This window comes from Musca domestica, unplaced genomic scaffold (assembly GCF_030504385.1).
Source record: "Musca domestica strain aabys unplaced genomic scaffold, Musca_domestica.polishedcontigs.V.1.1 1, whole genome shotgun sequence".
NCBI classification, from domain to species: domain Eukaryota; kingdom Metazoa; phylum Arthropoda; class Insecta; order Diptera; family Muscidae; genus Musca; species Musca domestica.
Genome location: NW_026712114.1, coordinates 27,300,204 through 27,315,893, shown reverse-complemented (window position 1 = coordinate 27,315,893; position 15,690 = coordinate 27,300,204). Strand labels below are relative to the sequence as shown.

The window sequence follows — 15,690 nt, the reverse complement described above, 5'->3', positions numbered from 1 at the left end:
AATTTTATTGAGATCGGATCAAATTTGGATATAGTTCCCATGTCTATCCTTATCCGATTTTAGGTATATTGCCATCAAGTGGCTAATATCAGTCCAAATGAACCGAATCTTGTCAATTCCGACTGAATTCATTCTAGAAATAAGAACATCAAATTTGGTGAAAATCGGTTCAGATATAGCTATAACTCCCATATATATGTTTCATCCGATTGGGTGTTGAAATCCCTCACATGTGTAATATGCACTACAGTATAATGATATTTGATGACATATGCAGTCGATCTAGCTATGTCCGTCCGTCCGGCTGGCTGGTGCGCACGATAACTCTCGACGGGAGTATCCGGTTTGGTCCAAACTTGGTACATCGTAATATTTTTGTCAAACTTAGATCGAGTTCGGAAATGGGCAACAATCCCAATATTTGCGTCAGTTGTAGGTCAGGTGTGAAAATATACAATATCGGTCCACTCCATCAAGTACCTCCCCCACAAAAGGTCAAAATTTTGAATAATTACAACTCTTATAAAGTGCGATTTAAGTGTCCGACTGTCTTCAAATTTCACACATTCCAATATTTTTAGTAACCCAAGGCCTGGTGTTAAGATGGAATACATCGGTCTACTCCTTCTGGTACCTCCCCCACATAAGTTCGAAATTTTCAAAAAAATATATATTTTCTGCACAGAAAGAGTAAAGATAATCCGATTTTGCTCCTAATCCAAATATTTGTGTCAGTGCTATGTGAGAAAATTTACAATATCGGTCCACTCCATCAAGTGCTACACCCACAAAGGGTCAAAAATTTGGATAATTATAACTCTTATAAAATGTGATGTAACAATCCGATTGCCTTAAAATTGCACACATCCCAATATGTATATCAACCCAAGGTCTGGTGTTAAGGTGGACAATATCGGTCCATTCCTTCAGCTATATCCACCACAAAAGATCGAAATAAAGAGAATGAATAATCCGAATTTACTCCAACTTTTAAAATCTTAATATATCTATCAGTGCTAAAATGGACAATATTGGTCCACTCCATCAAGTACCTCCCCCACAAAGCTCATGAAATGCGAAATTAACATCCAATTCCATTCAGTCTTGGAACATCCCAATATTTTTTCAACAAAAGATGGTAGAGATCGAACCATTCCTTCTGGTACCTCCCCCACAAAGGACCAACGTTTTGAATAACTAAACGATCATAAAATCCGAAATAAGCATCCAGTTCTTTCCATATTTCACACATCCCATTATTACCACTAACAAAAGATTTGCTGTGAAGATGGGATATATCGGTTCACTACTTCCGATACCTCCCTCACAAACTGTCAACATTTTGAATAGCCATAAGACTTATAAATTAACAACTGATTCCATTCAGACTTGGTGCATCTGAATATTTCTATCAACATAAGATGAGATCATTTCTTCTGGTACATCATCTACAAAGGGTTCAAGATTTTGAAAAACAAAACGTTCAAAAAAAGCGAAATAAACATCCAACTCTTATGATTTCGCATTAGGTTTGAAAATGGAATACTTCGGTCGACTATATCACCTCACTCACATTTTAAAATGTTTTTAAAAATTATCACATATATTATATAAAGTGAAGGAGGTAACCAATATAGTCCAAACCTGGCACGTCGCAAAATTTATATTATATTTATTTAGGTCCGATACGAAATAGGCAATATCGGTCCATTCCTACTCCACAGAGGGTCAACAATTTGAATAATCATAACATAAGTTAAAATATATTCAAATAATCGAACATTGGTTGAGGGCAAAAGCCAAGGCTTTTATAACAGTCTCTCCTCTTATTAGACTAAGCTTTTATTTCACAGTCTTCCGGAATTAAAGAAAAACTAAAAATAAATCAAAAATTTAAAATTAAGATGATGTCAACAACATTTAACACGTTCTTCACTTTTAACGCCACGTAAATTCCGAACTTTTTAATAAAAAGGAAATAAATCTTCTGAACTGCAAGAACTCTTCATTATAGATATGTTCTCCCTCATATTCACACATGATGTTAAAAACACTACTTAAGATATTAGAAAACACACACAGACACACACATTTCCCACAGAACGTCTGTCATCCTGAAAAGAAATACAAAAAACAACCCGCCAAGTATAACTTCACTTCACTTAAATAATAAAAACAATAAGTCCTTTGATTAATGGTGAATGACTACTACTCTCCGACAAATGTGTAAAAATGAACTTATAAGTATGTACTACGTATGTAAGTACATACCTACACATATGCGAAGATGGTTACATTCTTGTGTGTGTGTGTGTGCGCGCTTTGAAAGTAAAATGTGTGTGAAATTCTACCCTCTCAGACATACGTAAATTCAAACAACGTGTGTGGGTTTGAAAGAAAAGTTTCTGGGTTTTCTGGAATGAATAACCATAAAACCACTCAACAATGTAAAATGCAAGGATAACAAGAAGGAGGAGAAAGTCGGAGCTCATTGTACTTATATGTATCTATTACTCGTGCAGCTACACTTACACATAAGGATGAAGATGAAGACTGATTTGAAGAAAAAATTACAGTATTTCATAAAAAGGATGGATAATGGAAATGAGAGTTCACACTTCATATATATATAGCAATTATACAAAGGAAATCATAACAGTGATGATCAGGAAAAGGAAAAATAAGTACTTTTTTAAATACAGAACCTGAAAAAATACTTTGATTTTTTGAGTTAAATATAAGACTTGAAACAATTTATGTTCGAAATCGTGACGTAGTGTGTAGTTCGTAAGTAAATTAAAAAAGTAAGTACCCTCCACCATTTAGAAGAATATAACAAATTTAAAAAAAAATTCCATTAAGTAGTACTGCTAAATTCATAACAAATACCGAATACCATTACGATTCCCAAATACGAAATTTGAAACAATTCCGGTTAATAATGTCGCTACAATGAATAATATATCGAATATAGGGAGGTACTGTTATATGGGTGATATATGAAGATGTAGAACTGTATGAGAAATTTTCTATCATAGAATATAAATGGAAAGTTCCTTGCAAGGATATTTTCATATCATATAGGGAACATAAACTGCCAATTTACAGAAAATTATGCTCCAAAACATGACTAATAGAGAAAATACCTCAATGAAATTTAATCCAAATTATTAATTTTGTTCGGAGGCCAGAGATATTTTCACACACGATCAGACGTATCTAAATCGACATATAATCTTATGCTAATGAAGAATATACAGGGTAAGATAAAGAACCTGCAACAAAGTCAAAGGCCATAATTTTTACATTTTTTTTAATTTTATTGAATGAAAACAAAAAATGTCGGAAATAGCATCAAATTTTAGAATAAGTTTAGATTTGTTCAAATTGGCCACCTTTGGCACGAATTATGGCCTCCAAACGACAAATGAAACCGTCACACGCTGCCCGAATATTGCTCTGCGGTATTTTGATCCAGTCCCGGCAAAGCGCTTGCTTAAGGTGATCGAAACTTTGGTATTTTTTAGTGCCAACCTTGCTTTCCAAAATACTCCAAACACAATAGTCCAACGGATTGGTATCCGGATATTTTGGTGGCCATTGTGCGCTGGAAATTAAGCTCAGTCCCAAGATCTGGGCCCAATATGTTTGCATGCCCAAGGCTTTAATACACCCTCCAGAATATTTCCGCGATAATATTCGGCATTTATTCTGATGCCACGGTCGATTAATACGAGCGGAGAGCGACCATCGGCTGTTATGGCGGCCGACACCATCACCAAAGCCATGCACATTTTCAGCTGACCTCTTTGGCAAGTAAACGCGATCATTTTGTTTGTTCACAAACAGCTGGGCAACAAATGTTTTTTCATCGGAGAAAACCAATCTCGGCATTTCATTATTTCAGCCAAGCAAAGTAACTCTTTAGCTCTTTTGAGTCTACTTTCTTTCTGTTACGGTGTAAATTTTTGCGTTTTTCATTTTTAAATATTTGTAGAATTGAATATTGCGATATATTGAGCTCACGAGCCTTTTTTCTGCCACTGCGAAGCGGTTTTCGATCAAGTCGCTTCTTTACTTTTCGAATCATTTCTGCTGATCACGGTAACGAGCGATGGTATGAGACATAAATGATTTATTCACATTTAAATGCTGAAGTGGTCTAACGATAGCCACTTGTGGTTTCCAGCCAAATGTAAAGAAATCACACTATCATGCTTGAATTCCATCACGCATATCTCTTTTTCTGGAAAATTACAGAATGTCCGTCCGTCCTTCCTTCCGTCCGTCTGGCTGGGGCACACGATAACTCCCGAAGGGAGTATTCGATTTGGTCCAAACTTGGAACATCGTAATATTATTTTCAAACATAAATCGAGTTCGGAGATGTGCAATATCGGTCCACTTCTTCTGGGCATTTTCAAAAAAATGTTTTACTGCACCAAAAGAGAAACGATAATCCGATTTTGCGCCAACTTTGCAAATCCTAATATTTGCGATAGTGGTAAGTCAGGTGCGAAAATGGACAATATCGCCCGTTTCCATCGAGTAGCTCCCCCACAAAGTTTCAACATTTTGATTAATTATAACTCGAATAAAATATGAAGTAAGGGCTACATTGTCTTCATATTTTTCATATCTCAATATTTCTAATAACACGAGGTCGGTGCGAAGATGGCATACCTTGGTCTAATATTTCATTATATTTGTCATTCCGTTTTTAACACCCCGAAATATACATTTTAGACCCCACAAAGTATATGTATTCTTGATCAGCATAAAATTCTTTGTCTACTAAGCGACGTCCGTCCGTTTGTCCGTCTATCCGTCTGTCCGTCTGAGGAAATTACTCTAGCTTCCGAACGAAGTGAAGTAAGTTGATAAAATTTTACTTAAATGTAAATTATGTCTGCACGACTTTTGTTTTTGAAAATGGGCCATATAAGTCCACGTTTTGGTACGGACTCCATATAACGGTACCTCCCGACATTCGTTACTTTGATGATTTTAGTGACATTATTCACCGGAATTGTTTCAAATTTGGTATTTGATGTTCGTAATGCATACTACAGCCTATGACAGAAGACCGTCTGTGCAGGTCCACGACTTCGTATAGCCCCCATATAAGGGTACCTCCCGATACTCGGTATTTTGATGATTTTAGCGACATTATTCACCGGAATTGTTTCAAATTTGATATTTTTTTGGTATAGCCCCATATAATAATACCTGCATATACTCGGTATTTTGACGATTTTAGCTACATTCTTCACCGATTTTTTTTTTTTTCAAGTTTTGCTTTTGAATATTGGCTAATGACAAAAGTTGCCTATGCAGGCCTACGTCTTCGTATAGACCCTGATACAACGGCTGCATTCATTATTTTGAAGACTTTAACTGAATTTTTAACTGATTTTATTTTTTGAAAATTGGCAAATTCGTTCCAAATGGTAGAGGATTTTCAAAGTTCGGCGCGGCCGAACTTACTTTAAAATTTGAAGATATAACGATTGGAACCCCATATAATTGTGGCTTTCGTGTCAATATTTTATTCAATATTTAAATTTCTGAATTTTAGATATTTTTAAGTATCTCTCAATAAAATATCGTAACCATCAATAAATGAATAGCACATAAAAATCATTCAATGGACTGCCGCAATTATTGTATCCTTTGGTTTTTATTCCAACTCTTTTTGCTCTTCTTCAGACCAACAGGATAACGGCAATCACATTTGAGTGCACAGAGCTATAACAGAATGACGGAGTGACTGGTTGGTTGGCTGGATGACTGCAGTAAACCTGTCAAAATCAATGTACATTCTCTTGACTGTTGTGGTTTTTGTTGTTGTTTTTTGTTTTCTCCTTTCGTTTCGTCTCCCCTCTCTATGGCAATGAAGAACAATGCATGTCAGGTTGATACACACAGACAAACAAAAACGACTTGGAACAATACAAAACAGAACTTATGTTTTACCACATACGAACACAGACACACACACACACAACAGAAAGTGTCACACAAAGCCATGCATGATGATTGTGTCTCTTCTCTTTGCTCTCTAAAAACACACAAAAACTCGGGTTTGAATACCTTCATTCATAAAACTCAACGTATGCACAAAAGCTTAAGACAAATATGGACGAACTGCAAACATAAGAGGTTGTTTTGTTGTTTTTGGTTTGAAAGGACGAACAACGGTTGTGAGGGATGGATTTTTGTCCATGAATTATGAAGCTTCAAACAATGCGAACATATGAATATGGAGTTTCTAAAAAATGAAGGTATGTTAACCTTTGGCTGTACAATGTGCTTTTCAAAATCTAAAATTTTGTGAGTAATGTCAAATTTGTCAAATAATTGCAAAAATAAATGCTCCCAAGGGTACTCATCACATTTCATATACGAATTTCTCAACACATTCCCTCAATCCCCATTCAATGACCCAATGCCGTGTATGATGCTGGCTAAGTGATTTCATGCGAATGATTATGACAGTGATGATGACAATGACCGAGAGTAAGTGTGTAACCAGCGCACTCTATCCATTCGACTATTGAGGAAAGTGGCAGTTTTTCTGCCAGGGAATAAGCTCGCATATTCATAACATTCATTTGACACATGACATGGCTGAAATGACAGCAAAAAAACCTTCGATTTATTTTTTACTTCACTCCAGATGAGAGTTGTAAATTTGTTTTTAATATGTTTCGGATTGGAAGTCAATACCTGTGTATTATTGCCATACACTCCAATGATGACTATTACTGCCACAGGTTAAATTTGAAAAATTCTGTCAAGCCAGGCGAAATTTGGCAAGAGTTGTCATACTTCACCCGTGTTGAGTTTGTAATTAAAAACCGCAACAGAGTTAGGATTACCACTGCCTGGTGAACTGTGTAACCGCAAACTGAGGCAGGCCAAAAAGAGTTGGACAGCATAAAACCAAAATATGACACAACGACAGAGGGCTTAATTTCGAAGCTCCCTTTTTCTGCAGTAGCTAAACCGCATGCTTATTTCACAATACCTCTTAAAAGTTTAAATAAAAATTTAAATTACTGTTAGAGTAAAAGGGGGCCTTAGTTATGGAACCAGGTGCTTATATGAGAATTGGTGAACATTTTTAATTATACCCTACACCACATAGTGGTAAGGGTATTATGTCTTTGTGCATTTGTATGTAACATGGAGAAGGAAGCGAGATAGACCCATAGTTACTTTTGAGGATCTGAATAGAATCACTTTCTGAGTTGATTTATGCATGCCAGTCCGTCCGTCTGTCCATGTATTCTTGAGATGAAATTTTCCAAACAAAATTTGTTTGGCCCAAGGACGAATCCTATTGAAATTGAAGATAATCGGTAAAAAATTAGATATAGCTCCCATATATACCTTCGTCCGATTTGCCTTTTATTGTGCACCAAACGTCTAATATCAGCCCGAATAGTATGGAATTTTGCATATACAACCAAATTAGGCCTAGAAATAAGTATGCCAAGTTTGATCGAAATCGGTCCAGATATAGCTACAGCTCACATATATATTGTTCATCCGATTTGTTATTTTTGTCCTCCGCAGCCGTAATTTGCACCCTGTAACAACAATATTTGGGGAAATATATCAAATGCAGATCAGAAATACCTTTGCTAAATTTTATCGAGATCGGTTCAGATTTAGATATAGCTCCCATATATATCTTCGTCCGATTTACTTTTTATTGTACACCAAACGTCTAATATTTGTCCAAATTTGATGGAATTTGGCACATGCGACCGAATTGAGTCTAGAAGCTAGCATGCCAAATTTGGTGAAGATCGGTTCAGATATAGCTATAGCTTCCATATATACTGTTCATCCGATTTGTCATATTTGTTACCCACAGCCGTAATATCCACTCCGTAACAACGACATTCAGGGAAATATATCAAATACAGCTCAGAAATACCTTTGCCAAATTTTATCGAGATGGGTTCAGATTTGGATATAGCTCCCATATATATCTTTATCTGATTTCAAATTAATTTTGTACCAAATGGGCAATACAATTCCGAATTTAAAAGATACAAATGCTTCGGCATATTTAGTCCTTTGAACTTTAAATTATAATTATAATCATAGGGTGTATGATTGAATTCTCCCATAAAAACTTTTAATTGTTATGCGCAGCTCTACTAAATTAGCAAAGTGGTGTAGGGTGTCATAAAGTCGGCCCCGCCCGACTTTAGGACTTTTTTTACTGGTTAATACATATACATACATTGCCACATCACCAATACAGACAAGGTGCTGCTGGAGTGACACAATTGCTTAAATTGTAAGCTATTAGATATCTTGCTATCAGCTTGCTTAGGAAAGCTAATTTTTGCCAGTTGGGTCCCACAAAATGAAAACTAGACATGTGAAGAAATCGGCTATCCTCATAATAGGCAAATTGATTATTTTTCAACGTAGTTTATATACCCAGTGAGATCCCCAAACTCTATATTTCAGCTGGATAATTAGAATCGAAACCTTCAAAATACCGTTATTAGGTTACTTTACCAAAAGGATATTTTTTCTTCAGAAAATAGCAAAAAACATTTAGAAATAGTCGTTTAAAGGGACGAGTCGGATTCCATATAGAAATAACAAATGTAATTGTGAGCAATTCATGAACTAAATATTTTGAAAATGTTCAAGGATAAATTAACACCTAATTTTCTTCCAAAAAAATATTGAAAAGTCCACCATTTTTGGTATAAGAAAAAAATGTCGTTAAAAATTTGCAGTGTTCTGCAAGGAAAAAATCTCGGATTATTGGCCAGATAATCTTAAAATATTTTTTTAATAACAGATTATGGTCAAAAAGTTTTTAAAATTGTTTTAAAAAATAAAAAAATGTTTCAAAAAAATTTCACTATATTTGCCCACGAAATCTTTGAAACAGATTTATACCCTCAGTTATATGGCTACAGGGGATATATATCATTTGATTAATAAAATTTTCCGACAGATTTACACCTCCAGCCTTAAGTTATAAATATTTACATTGTTGACCCTTTACGGAGGAGGTTCCGAAGCAATTGGCCAATATTGTTCAATTTGTATGTGACCTAAATCAATCAATACAACGTGCCAAACTTGGACTATTCCTATACTTTATATAAGATACAGGGTGAGATGAAAAAACTGCAACCAACATCTGACTGCTGTCATTTCTAAACCACTCGTCCGACAGCTGTTAAAATTATTCCAGTGACATCTCATTATATTGTTTACAAGCGTACACAAGCATTTTGATAAGAGTTTTCCAGAAAAAAAGGTATTCGTGATGGAATTCAAGCGGGATATTGTGATTTCTTTATATTTTGCAGGAAAACCACAAATGGCTATCGTTAGAGCACTCCAGCATTTAAATGTGTATAAATCTTTTGTGTCTCGTGAAATCGCTTGTTTTCCTGATACTGGTAGTGTAGCCCGACGTCAAAGAAGTGGACGGAAGAAAACAGCAACATCAGCAGAAATGGTTCGAAAAGTAAAGAAGCGACTTGATCGAAACCCGTCGCAGTGGCCGAAAAATGGATGGCGAGCTGAACATATCGCAATATTCCATCCGGCAAATTTTGAAAAATGAGCTCGGGGTAAAGCCGTTGAAATTCCAATAGTGCAAGAACTTACACCGCAACAGAAAGAAAATAGACTCAAAAGAGCTAAAGAGTTGCTTCGCTTGGATGAACTGAAAGTGATGAACTGTTGAATTTGGTTTTCTCCCTTGAGAAAACATTCGGTGTCCAGCAGTTTGTAAACAAACAAAATAATCGTGTTTACTTGCCAAAGAGTTCAACTGAAAATGTGCATCTTCGGTTGGCCACCAGAACTCAGGCGCCGGCCATGGTGATGGTGTAGGCCGCCATAACCGCCATCGGAATAATTGCCGAATATTACCGCGAAAATATTCTGGAGGTTGTATTAAAGCCTCAGGCACGAAAACATTTTGTCGCAGATCTTGGGCATTCCAACAGGACTCAGCACTATCGCATTCGGCACGCGCTACCAAGAATGGTTGCAAAATGAGGTTCCTCACTTAATTTCCAGCGCACAATACAATGCCCACCAAAATCTCCGGATACCAATCCGTTGGACTACTGTGTCTGCAGTATTTTGGAAAGTAAGGTTGACACTAAAAATACCAAAGTGTCGATCACCTCAAGCAAGTGCTTCACCGGGAATGGGCCAAATTGGCCGTTTGAAGGCCATAACTCGTGCCAAAGGTGACGAATTCGAACAAATCTAAACTTATTTTAAAATTTGATGCTATTTCCGACATTTTTGACCCTTTGTGGGGGAGGTACTTGATGTAGTGAGCCGCCTAGTCCTTCTGGTACATCCGCCACAAAGGGTCAAAACTTTAATTATAACTCCTATAAAATATGAAATAAGAGTCCTGCTATATTCAAGGTTTGCACATCTCAATATTTCCACCAACACAAGATCTGGGAGAAAGATGGGATATATCGATCCACTTCTTTTGGTACCTCCAACACAAAGGGTCACAATTGTCAATATTTATATATTTCATAACTTTATCAAATGAGAAAAAGAAATATATATCCCCATCCTTGTGGTACCTTCCCCTCAAAATTTTAACATTTTGATTATCATTTTTTTTTTCATAAAATTTGAAATAAATGTTCGATTTCTTTACAAATTTTCAAATGAAAAAAAAATGATATTTTAAGAGAATATTTACAGCGCTAGAGTTAAAATTGGTTGTATTCCGTTTTCTGATTTTTGTCATGGCACAGGAGAGATGCCATAAACAGGTAGCCGATTGTTGCAGTTATTTGAGTTTTTTTCTTTTTTGAGGAGATGTCAGAGTAAGGGAGTCATACGCATAAGCATTTCAATATACATACGGGTAAATTTTTTTATAAAAACAACAATAAAGGGATAAGCCGGACCATTTTGCAACAACAAAATACTACGGTATCCCGAACAAACAAGCCACACTGTTCTATTTATAGACAAGGCACGGTCGAGGAAGGGGTTTTTGTTGTAACAGACAAAACCAACTTACATGGTTATGCTACTTCGTTCAGGTTGAACGAAAGCATTACAAGTGGAGAAAGATGTAAATGTTTATAAGTGCGGTTGTAAGATTTAGAAGACTTTCCAAATGAATTTTAGTTTTATTTAATTCTTTGGTTCCTCTTCTATTGAGCTTACGATCTCGTCACTTGGGTAAAAAATGTTTTTTGTCATAGAAGTTATTTTTAAAATAACTTCTGGGGAGAATATCCCAGACAAAAAACAAGGGAACTGATGAGGATTGGTGGCTCTTTCCGAAACCTAGGTATTCCCTGCCTTACCCCCTGGTAAACATTACCATCGTTCTCCACTAAAAAACAAACGTTGTTTTTATAAAAACAACAATAAAGGGATAAGCCTGACCATTTTGCAACAGTAAAATTTTTCTGCTACCTCCCCTTCAAATATTTAAGAAAATAAATAAATAAAATAAAGATCTGACATATATCCCATATAAAACGAGTTTCAAATTTGTGGTAATATATTATATCGGACTTTGTTTAGGTGCACGGAATAATGTTCAATTAAAATTGTTATATGGTGGAGAGTATGGCTCGAATTATGAGTTTCTTAGAAGTATTTTTTCTTCTTTCTTTCAAATATATTGGGCTCCCACTCTTCGTTTTCGAAAACGTGGTATATAGAGCTTTGAAGTGTTGGTAATGACTATTTTTGAGACCATAAAAAATCCTTCACATCTGTACACATGTCATTAAAAGCACACGTTGTAATGGCAATTTACACATGTTGTAATTATAATAATATTCTCAGCTACTTTATTATTTCTGCATGCGTAAATAAGGCCCCTATCTTCATTAGCCGAAAACCTACATTTTTGTCCCATTAACTACTTTTATTTTATTTTTTTTTTCGAATAAAAAGGTGTGCAACAAGCATACATTTGAACGCGCACACATACACACACAATTACAAATAAATATTATTATAATATGCGGGCGGCTTTAAGTGTACTCTGCCACGTGTTGGTGCCACCACCAACCAAGCATGGCCTCGGTACCTCAAAACACCGTTAGTTGCTCCGTTAATGCCAACATCAAAACTTACCTAAGTCCTGGCACTTGTGTGGCCATTGTTCCGTCGCTGAGCACCCAGGAAACAATTGGCGGTGGATTGCCGTGTGCCGTGCAACTAGCCTGGCTACCAGTGTCATTGCCAAAGAGCAAACGTGAGGGGGGCTCCTGCAGGAAGGTGGGTACACGTAAGCCGCTTGTGGCTGTGGCTGCTGGCGGCAATGGCAGTAATAGGAGTAGTGCGCTGGTGGTTACCAAAGTAATATCCAACAACGATAATGAGGTGAGACAGACAAAAGCTGGAAAACACAGAAACAGAGAGAGAAAGTTAAAATAAAAAAGAATTTAAAGGTGGTTGGTCAGGTAACAAGTGTTGGCAATAAAAAAATCATGTAATTATCATTTTATATTTATATAAATATGCATGTAGGTTGAGAGGTGGCGGTGGCAAATTACCAAAATAATAAAACCTCAACACAAACACACATGGCAAACAAACCAAAAAAAAGTTTGCAGAACCACAAAACATTTATGCACACACACACAACAACGCATTCCGAAAGTACACCAGACACCTGAAAGCGTTAACTTTCACTTTCAACTGTCAGAATGCTGAAACGTGGCATATGCTACTAATTTCGTAATTTAACTGAGAGTGGATGCGCATATTTCTTTATTCATATGAATGTTATTATTTTAATCAGGGAAAAGTTTGAGTGGGATGTTGTGTGTTAGGTTGGAGTGTAAGCATGTGTCTTTTATTCTTCTAACTCAAAACACTGGATATTTATTATACCACCTATGATCATACTGAAAGTATACAGGGTGAGATAAAAAACTGCAACAAAGTCAAACGCCATAATTTTTACATTTTTTTAGATTTTATTGAATGAAAGCAAAAAATGTCGGAAATAGTATCAAATTTTAGAATAACTTTAGATTTGTTCGAATTGGTCACCTTTGGCACGAATTATGGCCAATGAAACCGTCATACGCTGGCCGAATGTTGCTCTCCGGTATTTTGGCCCATTCCCGCGAAGCGCTTGCTTGAGGTGATCGACTCTTTGGTCTTTTTTCGTGCCAACCTTGCTTTTCAAAATACTCCAGAAACAATAGTCCAACGGATTGGTATCCGGAGATTTTGGTGGCTATTGTGCTCTGGAAATGAAGAGAGGAATCATATTTTGTAACCAATCTTGGGTGGCGCGTACTGAGTGCGATGGCGCTGAGTCCTGCTAGAAAGTCCAAGGTCTACGGCCAAAATGTTTGCGTGCCCAGGGCTTTAATACACCCTCCAGAATATTTTCGCAATAATATTCGGCATTTATTCAGATGCCACGGAGAGCGACCATCGGCTGTTATGGCGGCCCAAACCATCACCATGGCCGGCGCTTGAGTTCTGGTGGCCAATCGAAGTTGCACATTTTCGGCTGACCCCCTTAAAAACTGCTGGAGAACGAATGTTTTCTCATCGGAGAAAACCAAATTCGGCAGTTCACCACGTTCGGCCAAGCGAAGCAACTTCTTTAGCTCTATTCAGTCTATTTTCATTCCTTTGCGGTAAAAGTTCTTGCACTTTCTGCAATTTCAAGTGCTTTACCCCGAGCTCATTTTTCAATATTTGCCGAATGGAATATTTCGATATGTTCAGCTCACTAGCCATTTTTCGGCCACTGTGACGCGGGTATCGATCAAGTCGCTTTTTTACTTTTCGAATCATTTCTGCTGATGTTGCTGTGTTCTTCTGTCCACTTCCTTGACATCGGGCTACCCTACCATTATCACGGTAACGAGCGATGGTACGAGATACAAAAGATTTATTTACATTTAAATGCTGGAGTGCTCTGGCGATGGCCACTTGTGGGTTTCCAGCCAAATATATAGAAATCATACTATCGCATTTGAATTCCATCACGAATAACTTTTTTTCTGGAAAATTCTCACAAAATGCAATTGTACGCTATATAATGAGATGTCATTGGAATAATTTTAACAGCTGTGGCTTAGAAATGACAGCAGTCTGAAGTGGGTTGCAGTTTTTTCATCTCACCCTGTATAAATAGAATATTAAGTTTGTCGTTCCGTTTCTAACACCTCAAAAATATACATTTTAGACCCCACAAAGTATATATATTTTTGATCAGCATAAAATTCTATGTCGATTTAGCGATGCCAGTCCATCTGTGGAAATCACTCCAGCTTCTGAACGAAACTTATGCGACGATGTGGACCTGCATAGGCAACTTTTGCCATAAGCCATTACAATATCCAAATGCGGTGATTAATGCGTTAATAATCATCAAAATACCGAATATCGGGGTGTACCGTTATATGGGGGCTATACGAAGATGTGCACCTGCACAGACAATTTTCTGTCATAGGCTGTAGTATTCATTACGAACTTCAAATGCGAAATTTGAAACAATTCCGGTAAATAGGTTCGCTAAAATCATGAAAATATCGAAGATCGGGGGTACCGTTATATGGGGGCTATACGAAGGCGTGGTCCTGCACAGATAATTTTCTGTGATAGGCTGTAGCATCCACTACGAACTTCAAATACCAAAATTGAAGCAATTCCGGTAAATAATGTGGCTAAAATGATCAAAATACCGAATATCGGGGGGTACCGTTACATGGGGACTATACGAAGACGTGGACCTACATTGCCCATTTTCTGTTTTATGCTGTAGTATCCATTACGAACTTCAAATACCAAAATTGAAGCAATTCCGGTAAATAATGTAGCTAAAATCATCAAAATACCGATTATCTGGAGGTACAGTTATATGGGAGCTATCCGAAGACGTGGACCTATATGGCCCATTTTCAATACCAAAAGTCCTGCAGACATAGTACACATTTGAGTAAAATTTTATCAACCTACTTCATTTCGTTCGGAAGCTAGAGTGATTTCCACAGACAGACAGACGGACAGACGGACAGACGGATAGACGGACAGACGGACGGACATTGATAAATCGACATAGAATTTTATTCTGATCAAGAATATATATACTTTGTGGGGTCTAAAATGTATATTTCGAGGTGTTACAAACGGAATGACACACTTAATATACCCTCCATACTACGGTGGAGGGTATAAAAATGGTCCATATCATCAAGTACCTCCCCCACACAGGGTTAAAATTTGGAATAATTATAACTTTTATAAAATGTGATGTAAGATTCCGATTGTCTTCAAATTTCATACATCTCAATATTTTGAGTAGCCCAAGGTCTAGCGTTAAAATAGAATATATCGGTCCACTCCTTCTGGTACCTCCCCCACAACAGCCGAAATTTTAAAAAAAATATATATTTTTTCAGCACAGAAAGAGAAACGATAATCGGATTTTGCTCCAATATTGAATATCCTAATTTTTTATCAGAGCTAGGTCAGGTGCGAAAATGGACAATATCGGTCCACTCCATCAAGTACCTTCCCCACAAAGGGTCAAAATTTTGAATAATTATTTTAGACATCCTATTTTTCCTACTAACACAAGACCTTCTTTGAAGACTGGATGTATCGGTCCACTCCTTGTGAGGAAGGTACCCCACAAAGGGTCAACATTTTTAATATCCT

General features: G+C 36.7%; 1 protein-coding gene across 1 annotated transcript in view; it reads right to left on the bottom strand.

The window, feature by feature from the left end:
• LOC101892598 (cell adhesion molecule Dscam2) overlaps positions 1-15,690 on the bottom strand; it is a 256,452-nt gene that overhangs the window by 184,122 nt on the left and 56,640 nt on the right. Inside the window, exon 3 of the mRNA XM_059121268.1 lies at positions 12,136-12,400. Within this exon, the coding sequence (XP_058977251.1) occupies positions 12,136-12,400 (265 nt within the window). The remainder of the gene's footprint in view (positions 1-12,135; positions 12,401-15,690) is intronic.